This window comes from Saccopteryx leptura, chromosome X (assembly GCF_036850995.1).
Source record: "Saccopteryx leptura isolate mSacLep1 chromosome X, mSacLep1_pri_phased_curated, whole genome shotgun sequence".
In the NCBI taxonomy this organism is placed as follows: Eukaryota; Metazoa; Chordata; class Mammalia; order Chiroptera; family Emballonuridae; genus Saccopteryx; species Saccopteryx leptura.
In genome coordinates, this window is record NC_089516.1 from 88,490,738 (window position 1) to 88,500,238 (window position 9,501).

The 9,501-nt window shown below is 42.3% G+C and overlaps 1 protein-coding gene across 1 annotated transcript; it reads right to left on the reverse strand.

Annotated features, from left to right (window-relative positions):
- Nucleotides 1-5,079: 5,079 nt before the first annotated feature.
- LOC136386406 (heat shock transcription factor, X-linked member 3-like) lies at nt 5,080-6,384 on the reverse strand. Its single transcript, XM_066357836.1, has 2 exons — nt 5,914-6,384; nt 5,080-5,637 (listed from the first exon to the last, which is right to left on the reverse strand). Exons 1-2 carry the CDS (start codon nt 6,382-6,384, stop codon nt 5,080-5,082), a joined length of 1,029 nt encoding a protein of 342 aa, XP_066213933.1.
- Between the last annotated feature and the right edge of the window lie 3,117 nt (nt 6,385-9,501).

Consider the following 9,501-nt stretch of genomic DNA (forward strand, 5'->3'; position numbering starts at 1 on the left):
CGGCCAGGGCACACAGGAGATGCTCCCATGTGCTTCCTCACCTTCTCCCTTCTTTCCTTTTTATCTCCGTCTTCCCCGCCTGCAGCCAAGGCTCCATTGGAGCAAAGTTGGCCTGGCACTGAGGATGGCTCCATAGCCTCTGCCTCAAGCACTAGAATGGTTCCCATTGCAATGGAGCAACACCCCAGAGGGGCCAAGCATTGCCCCTTGGTGGGCGTGCCAGGTGGATCCCAGTGAGGCACATAAGGGAATGTGTCTGTCTGACCACCCCCTTCTCACTTCAGAAAAATACAAAAAAAAATGAGTTGGACTCACTTATTTCTCATGAAACATTTTCAATAGAAAAAATGAGTTAAAACAGACTATAGTATATTATTCTGTGATGCCATTACAAAGTACTAAACATTCAGTGACTCAAAACAACAAAAATTTGCTGTTTCATAACTCTGAAATCTAGGTGTTGGCCTCTGCTAGTTTCTGGTTTTTGCCAGCTATCCCTGCTTCCTTGATTTGTAAATACATCACACCAGTCACATGACCAACTTCTCCCTGTATGTCTTCACAGCATTTTTCCTCTGCACATATCAGTTTCTGTGTCTATATTTCCTCTTTCTATTATGACACTAATTGTATTAGATCAAGGCCCACCCTAATGAATTCTTCTTATCTGCATTACCTTTGTAAAGACCCTATATCTAAACAATCTCATATTCTGATGTCCTGAGTATGTGGACTTCAACATATCTTTTTAGAGTACACAACTCAACCCATGACCCAAGGTTATTCATGATGGTTATTTACCAGGTATATTCTCTAAAATTGATGATAGCTATACCAGTTCTCATTTCTATCAGCAATGTATGAATGATCACGTTCTCTGCGACTTTGCCAGCACTTTGTGCCATTAGTGCTTTCTTATTTGTTCATTCTGGTAGGTGTGGTAAGATATGTCACTATGGTTTTAATGTGCCTTTTCTCAATGGTTCACACTGTCAGACATTTTTTCATATGCTTACTTACTCTCCAATAAAATGTTTCTTCATATCTCTTGCCAAATTTCTATTTAGATTGTTGTTTTCTTTTTACTATTGTTTTGCATGATTTCATATATTCCAGATATGTCTTTTGTTGAACACAATTATTTGGTTTGCAAATAATTTCTCTCAGTATGTACCTTGTCTTTTCATCCTCTTAACATAATACTATTAGTTAGGGGAAAATATTTTAATTTTGATGAGGTCTAACAGTATCTTCTTTTATGAATAAGTAAAGAAAAAGGAATAGAGTCATAGGAACCTGTGGGATAATATCGAATAATCTAATGTTCATGTAGTTAATGTCAATGAAGGAGAAAGAGTGAGATTGTTATAGAACAAATAAGTGAAAGCATAATGGCCAGAAAATTGTCAAATTTAATAAAAAACACAAATTTTACAATCCAATATTCTCACTAATTCCCCAAACAGAAAAAATGTAGAAATAAACATGTAAAAATGCCAGAATTATATTTCTAAATATCAAGAATAGAAAATCTTCAGAAAAGACAGTGATGGTCAGGGAATTGTTCATAAGAGAACAGAATAAAAATTTTGTTTAGCTCTTTACAGAAACAATGGAAGTCTTAATTGTATGTATAATATATTCAGTATGATTATCTCTCTAAGCAAGGGTGTCACAAAAAAATACCAAAGGGTGCCACTGAGCGCAAAAGGAAATGTTATTGGGTGAAAAGTTGGATCTGCAGAAAGAAACGGAAAGCATTAAAAAAAGTAGCTAAAAAATGTCAAAGAATGAAACAACATTACACCAAATTTTGTCTTGCTTGACTCTGAATTGTTATGTTGGAGACAGATTAATATCTATAACTTATTAGATTCACAGTGCAGAAGCTTAGGTTTTACCTTAATTAATGCAAATTTATACCAAAAGTCAAGTTAAGAAATAAAACAAGATCAGTACCTTAAAAACATCACACGTACTATACAATCATCATTCTCCCTCCAACTCAGGAGTAAACAATAACCTGAATTGTGATATTTTTTGTAGGCTTACTCTATTGCTTAAAATCAGAATGGGGATACATTCTAAGAAATACAACATTAAGTGATTTTATAATTGTATGGACATCATGGATGCCCTTACATAAATGTAGATGGTATAGCCTACTACAGTGGTTTTCAACTGCTGGTCAGCAGACTGATGCTGGTCCACAAGAAATTTTGTGCGGGTCTGTAAGTTAACCAACCTTGATGTTGTATGAAAATTATAGTCTATAATCATTGAGTTTATTCAACTATGGTCGAATACAATTCATCTAGTTGATTTGTTAAACTAATCAGTGCTAATGTGTCACTCATTTCATGCTATGTACATGCCCTTTCCATTCAGGATGATGCCTTAATCCAGCAGAGCAATTCTACTGTCAAGATTTTCTTGCAGCATAGCTAAACTGGTAGAGGAAATATTTTGGGGAAGAAACAGCTATTCTCTCCCTCTCTCTCTTTTTTTCTTATTAGATTATTTATTTACTATCACTGAGTTTTGCTTTTACTTATTATATTTTATGTATTTTTATTTATTTTTATTTGTAGTTAAAAAGTGGTGATAGTTTTCTGTCATCTGTGAGCTTAGAGACCCACATTGTTCTTGCACTGCTCACGGAGAGCACACTTACAATCTGAGGAGCCCTCCTCTTCAACCCTGTCAGGGTCTTTGTCAGGGTCATTGTCAGGGCTCTCAGATGGGATCGTGACTGGAAGGGCAGCAACCAGGAAGGGATAACAGGCGTAGTACAAAACCATCAGTGAATTATTGAGTAGGTAATCTGGGGAGCTGCTAGGGTGTTCCTCTCCACTGTTGGTCTCATCAGTAGCTGGATGTGCAGGCATGACATTCCTGGATGTGCCCTTTACACTTGGACCACCTGGCTCACTTGGGTCATAGAGTTTCATGACCCAGCTGGGGGACCACAGACCCAAGAACTGGAATGACCACCCAGTGGCACTGGGTCCCTGAGCATTTGGGGCTTTCTTCTGGGACCTTTGTTTGACTTCTTTGGTGCCTTCCTTGGGATGAATTCAGGGAAATTCTTGCAGGGCCTGCCAGCTTCCTTCTTTTTATAGATGTTGCACTGGTCCTTGGAAAAGCAAGAGTCACCCGGTTGCCTTTTCTCTTGATGTTCTTAAAGAGCCAAGGATTGTCTTTTTGAAAGTTGGAGTTGCAGTAAATCTGAAACAAAATTAATCATTTGAGTCATTCTGAGAGAAAATATATCTATTTGACATTAACTGACTGTGCAGAGTCTTGAGTCATCCCTATAGGTTGTCTCTAAGGGGTTATATAGTTTCATATGAAAGCTATATTTTTGTATCTTTCCATAAATACTGTCTCCTATGAAATAGAGTTGTCCCCTGAAATGAAACTCTTTCAGTATATCGTTCTTCTTGTTCTACTAAAAAGATATCTGAGTAACAGAGAAGGTTGAAAATGGGAGGACTTTCTACTTTACCATTATCCTGTTGTTCCCTGGAGTGCAGCCTGAAGGGTATCTTGGGCATATTTTGCTAAATCCATAGAGGTCTCCTGGTGGATGGAACTTTTGAGCCTGGTGGATTCAAAGATTCTTTCTGTGTCTCTCTGTCAAAGAAAAACCCTCTGAATAAATTCTGACTAGGAAATCATAGCAGAGAGATATAGTTCCTTGATTTATAATGACCAAATGCAGTCCTTTCCTAAGATGGTATAGCTTTTGAGAAGTTGGGAATTTGGAGTTTCATTGGAAGAGATGTGGTATCATATTGGCTATTGATTTCTGTATTCCTATCCACGTGATGTTCCCTTCTTTATACATTGTCCTTGACGCTGACACAGAGCACTTCTCTCGTATGCTGGGTGTAATGGCTGCAGGGGCCGAGCCCAGCCTCAGGGAGTGAAAGCCATGTCATGCTCAGCCCGGAGTCCTGACCTCACCCATACATCCCTGGAGAGAAAAGACACTCAGTGCCTGTATTAATTAGGAACATAATACATGCTTTATATTCCAGATTTCCACTGCTCTACCTATAGTATGATACACACAGAGCCTCATCAGTAGAACACTTCTTTCTCATAATAAAGCCAGGATTTCTTGGTTTTGATTTTCAGTAGAAATCTCTCCTCAGTCAGTTTCTTTCTTTCCTGATTCTTCTATCTTAAATGTGAACATAACCAAGGGTCTACCTTTGGTCTTGCATGTCTATTCTTTCCTGAGTTGTGATTTTACTTTTCAGTTTAGACTCAAGTTTATTGTTTGTGGGATGCCTCTAACTGTATTTTCCACATCTGTCTCAAGCTTAGCATATTCAAAATGGAATCACTACATCTTTTCCCAACTTCCTGCCATATTCTGTTTTGGTTAATGGCAGGACTTGGTATCTTCTTCTTCCTCACCCCCCATATCTGTTGCATTCCAAGTGAATGCTGACTCTGCCAAAAACATCCACCCTGTGACTGTCATAGTGTTGGTATTTGCTGTTTCTCGCCTGCACTGGTGCAATAATCTTCAGTCACCTGACTTTAGGCTTTGTGCCCTCTCACCCAGTGCTTTTCAGCCATTGGTTTACAGACCAGTTCCCAGAAATTTCGTGCTGGTCCACAAAAGAGTTAACCATCCAAATGCTGTATGAAGAGTATAGACCCAATGACCTTAGTCAAATTCACTTATGCTGAGGGTGATTTCTGTCTTAGCAGTCCCCTGAAATAATTCCCTTATTTTCACCTGTCCCAAGTATAAAAATGTTGAAATCCACTGATCTAGTTGATCTGATAAATGAATCAGTACTAATGTGTCACTCATTCTGGGCTGTGTACATTCCCTTTAAATTCAGGATGATGCCTTACTCCAGCAGAGCAATGCTACTATCAGGAACTCCTTGTAGCATAGCTAGCTGGTAGAGGGAATATTTGGGGGAAAAAACATCCATTCTCTCTCTTTTTGTTCTCATTGAATTTTTTATTTACCATGACAGTTTTGCTTTTCTTTATTAAAGCCAAAATAGATTTGTAGTTACAGAGTGGTTATATTTTTTGTCATAAGTGATCTTAGGGACCCACATTGTCCCTGTACTGCTCAGAGAGCACAGTTGAACTCTGAGGAGCCTTCCTACTCCTCCTTGTCAGGGTGCTCGACAGGGCACTCGGGTGAGACCACGACGGGAATGGCAGCAATGCTGATGGGTTGTTAGATGTAGAGTAAAATATCAGTGAATCACCACTTGGGTGATCAGGGGCGCTGCTGGGCCCCTCCCCTGTGTTATTGATCATAGCAGTATGGATGGGACCAAACACACCATTCCCGGATGTGCCCTGTCTACTTGGGCGAGCCAACTCATTTGGAACATGGACACCCACGGCATGGCTGGGGGACCCCAGACCCATGAGCTGGAATGACCCTGTGGCATTGGGTCCCTGAGCAACAGGGGTCCTCTCCTGGGCCATTTGATTGGCAGCCTCAGTGGTGTCCTTGCTGTGAATTCCTGGGGCTGCGGGCTCCCCTCTCTCTGGAGTTGCTGCACCGATAAGAGTCATCTGGTTGTCTTGTCTCATCATATTCTCCATGAGCCACGGTTTGTCTTTTCGGAAGTTCGAATTACGATACATCTGGAAAAAAATTAATCATGTTAGTCATTCCGAGACAAAATACATCTATTTGACATTACCTGACCTCTTGGAGTCTATAGCTGTCTGTCTCTACAGGTGTTCTAAGGGGTTCTAGTTTCATATAAAATCTATACTCCCCATCTTTCCATAAATACTGCCCCTGTAATATAGAGTTCCCCCTGAAATGAAACCCTTTCAGTATATCAGTCTCTTATTCTACTCAAAAGATGGTCAAGTGACAGAGAAGGTGGGAAACGGGGTGACTTTTTATTTTACCAGGATCCTGTTGTTCTCTGACAAATAACCTGAAGCGTCACTTGTGTGTATTTTCTTGAATCCATAGAGGCTGAGCCGGCGGGTGAAACTGCTCAGCCAGGATGATCCTCTCTTAGCGCCCTTCTGGCGAAGCACCTCCCTCTGGAAGAGATCTTGATCTATGATCACTGAGTCTCCATTGTCACTCCAGCGCACGGAGGTAAAGTTGTCGTCCTCCAGTGTCTTCCAAAGCTTTCTTGGGAAAGAGTGGCGGCGAAGATATTTCTTTCTTCTCATTTCGGCAGGGCCTTGGGTTGGCAGCTGCGGTTGCAGGTTGTCTCTGGGGCGCACACCTCCACTGCCGCGGCCGTCTGGGTCCTCGCTTCCCCCAAATGGTGCCCATGCGTACATAGCTCCTTCCAGGTATTTCAGAGACGGGAGCCTTCTTCTTGGCTCTCCATGCCCTGATAGGTACTGTATGTCTTCGTCCATCTCACGGGTACACTGAGTAGCAGTGGCTAGGCTCAGAAATGCCTTCAGTCACCGCAGGGTGCCCTATATATACAGTCCTCAAAATTCTAGAATCTCAGTCGAGGGGCAACCAGCGGCTTATGTCACTGTCATATGATGTCACAAAAGTGGCTCACCGTTGGGCCCTGGTCACGTGTGAGGGAGTGTACAGTATAGGGTTCCAGCTTCTCTCTTTTTGGAAGGTTGAGGAGAATAGAGTTCAGATTGTCAGAAAGGGCTTCTCTCTGCTGAGGCAGCCTGTCTTGTGCCTCTGGAAGAGCAGCATGTGCGTGGCTGCCCAGTCTTCCTGGTCTAGGATCTTTTGTTTTCCCATCAAAGATATTCCACAATTTGGCCCTGGCCGGTTGGCTCAGCGGTAGAGCGTTGGCCTGGCGTGCGGGGGACCCGGGTTCAATTCCCAGCCAGGGCACATAGGAGAAGCGCCCATTTGCTTCTCCAGCCCTCCTCCTTCCTCTCTGTCTATCTCTTCCCCTCCCGCAGCCAAGGCTCCATTGGAGCAAAGATGGCCCGGGCGCTGGGGATGGCTCCTTGGCCTCTGCCCCAGGTGCTAGAGTGGCTCTGGTCACGGCAGAGCGACGCCCCGGAGGGGCAGAGCATCGCCTCCTGGTGGGCAGAGCATCGCCCCTGGTGGGCGTGCCGGGTGGATCCCGGTCAGGCGCATGCGGGAGTCTGTCTGTCTCTCCCCGTTTCCAGCTTCAGAAAAATAGAAAAAAAAAGATATTCCACAATTTATCTGTCTATTGTGATCTCATAATCCAACTTTATGATCTGTGCTTTTCAAATGGGCATCCTCCGGTCATGGCCTCCCCATGGTATAGGTCAGGGATCAGCCATCTTGACCCAGGGGCAGACTCAGCCTGTCATCAGTGTTTATAGAGAATCTGTATTGGCACACAGTTCTGCTCACTAACCTATGTATTGTCTGTGGCTGCTTCCACACTGAAATAGCAGTGCTGAGTCCCTGAAACAGAGTCCAGGTGACCCACAGGCTAAAATGTTTGCTGTCTGGCCCTTCACAAGAAGACTTTGCAGACCTTTAACATGAAGCATGCAGACATGGGTGGCAAAGACAAATTCTGACTGAGAGATCATAGAATAAAGGACAATCCCTTGATTTTAATTGTCAGATGGCATCTTTTCTTAAGAAGGTATTGCTTTTTAGAAGTTGGGAATATGGAGTTTCATTGGGGGAGATGTGCTATCATCTTGGCTGTTGATTTCTCACCGTTTTATCTTTCTTTCTTTCTTTCTTTCTTTCTTTCTTTCTTTCTTTCTTTCTTTCTTTCTTTCTTTCTTTCTTTCTTTCTTCTTTCTTTCTTTCTTCTTTTTTTTTGTATTTTTCCGAAGTTAGAAGTGGGGAAGCAGTTAGATAGACTCCCGCATGCACCCTACCAGGATCCATCCGGCATGCCCACCAGGGGGCGATGCTCTGCTCATCTAAGGCTTTGCTCTGTTGCAGCCTGAGCCTTTCTAGCACCTGAGGCAGAGGCCATAGAGCCATCGTCAAAGCCTGGGCCAACTTTTGCTCCAAATGAGCCTTGGTTGCAGGAAGGGAAGAGAGAGACAGAGAGGAAGGCGAAGGGGAAGGGTGGAGAAGCAGATGGGGGTTTCTCCTGTGTGCCATGGCCGGGAATTGGACATGGGACTTCCACACACCAGATGTTCTACTGCTGAGCCAACAGGACATGGCCCAGATTTCCCCTTTCTTTCCCAGTGACGTTCCCTTCTGTATACATTGTGATGCTGACACAGCGCACTCATCTCGTATGCTGGGTATAATAGCTGCAGAGGCACTTGCCCAGCCTCATGGCATGAAAGCCATGTCATGCTCAGCCCTGAGTCCTGACCTCACCCATACATCCCTAGAGAGAAAAGACACTCAGTGCCTGTATTAATTAGGAACACAATACATGCTTTATATTCCAGATTTCCACTGCTCTACCTATAGTATGATACACACAGAGCCTCATCAGTAGAACACTTTTTTCTCATAATAAAGCCAGGATTTCTTGGTTTTGATTTTCAGTAGAAATCTCTCCTCAGTCTGTTTCTTTCTTTCCCGATTCTTCTTTCTTCAATGTGAACATAACCAAGGGTGTATACCCTTGGTCCTGCATGTCCATTCTTTCCTGAGTTGTGATTTTATTCTTTAGGTCTAGCCTCAAGTTTATTGTTTGTAGGATGCCTCTAACTATATTTCCCACATCTGTATCAAGTTCAGCATATTCAAAATAGAATCATTACATCTTTTCTCAACTTTTTTACATATTCTGTTTTGGTTATTGACATGACTGGTATCTTCTTCTTCCTCACTCCCCATATCTGTTCCATTCCAAGTGTATGCTGACTCTGCCTGGAACATCCTCCCTGTGGCTTCCCTAGTGTTGGTATTTGCTGTCTTTCACCTCTACTACTGCATTAATCTTTTCAGTCACCTGACTCCAGGATTTGAACCCTCTAACCCAGCGCTTTTCAGCAACTGGTCCACAGGCTGGTTTCCAGAAATTTTGTGCTGGTCCACAAAAGAGTTAATCATCCAAGTGTTGTATGAAGATTATAGACCCAATGACCTTAGCCAAATTCACTTATGCTGAGGGTGATTTCTGTCTTAGCAGTCCTCTGAAATAATTCTCTTATTTTCACCTGTCCCCAAGTATAAATATCAAGGTTATATGGTATAGAATAGATTGTTGCTCCTAGGCTACAAACCAGTACAGCATGTTTCTGTACTGAATACTGTAAGCAACTGTAACAGGATGGTAATTATTTTTATGTGTAAACATAGAAAATTACTAAAAGATTAAAAAGGTAAGCTTATATAGGACACCTACTATGAATGGAGTTTGGAGAAACTGAAAATTGCTCTATGAATTGGTGGGTGAGTTGTGAGTGAACATGAAAGCTGGGAACACTACTATGCACTACTATAGACTTTATAAGACAGTGTCTCACAAGTTCATCTGTGCTTTCCTCCAGATTCATCAGACATAAAAACTTTGAAGTTGTCAGTGCTGCTTTATTAATGAGAATGTGGGCTAAACTGTTGGGAAATATCAAGGAGAAACTGTTTGGGTAAGG

Coding starts and splice junctions, on each gene's coding strand:
- LOC136386406 (XM_066357836.1), bottom strand. CDS start 6,384: ATGGACGAAGACATACAGTACCTATCAGGGCATGGAGAGCCAAGAAGA. Junction 5,638..5,913: donor CAGAGAACAACAGGATCCTG/GTAAAATAAAAA, acceptor ATTTTTTTCCAG/ATGTATCGTAATTCGAACTT.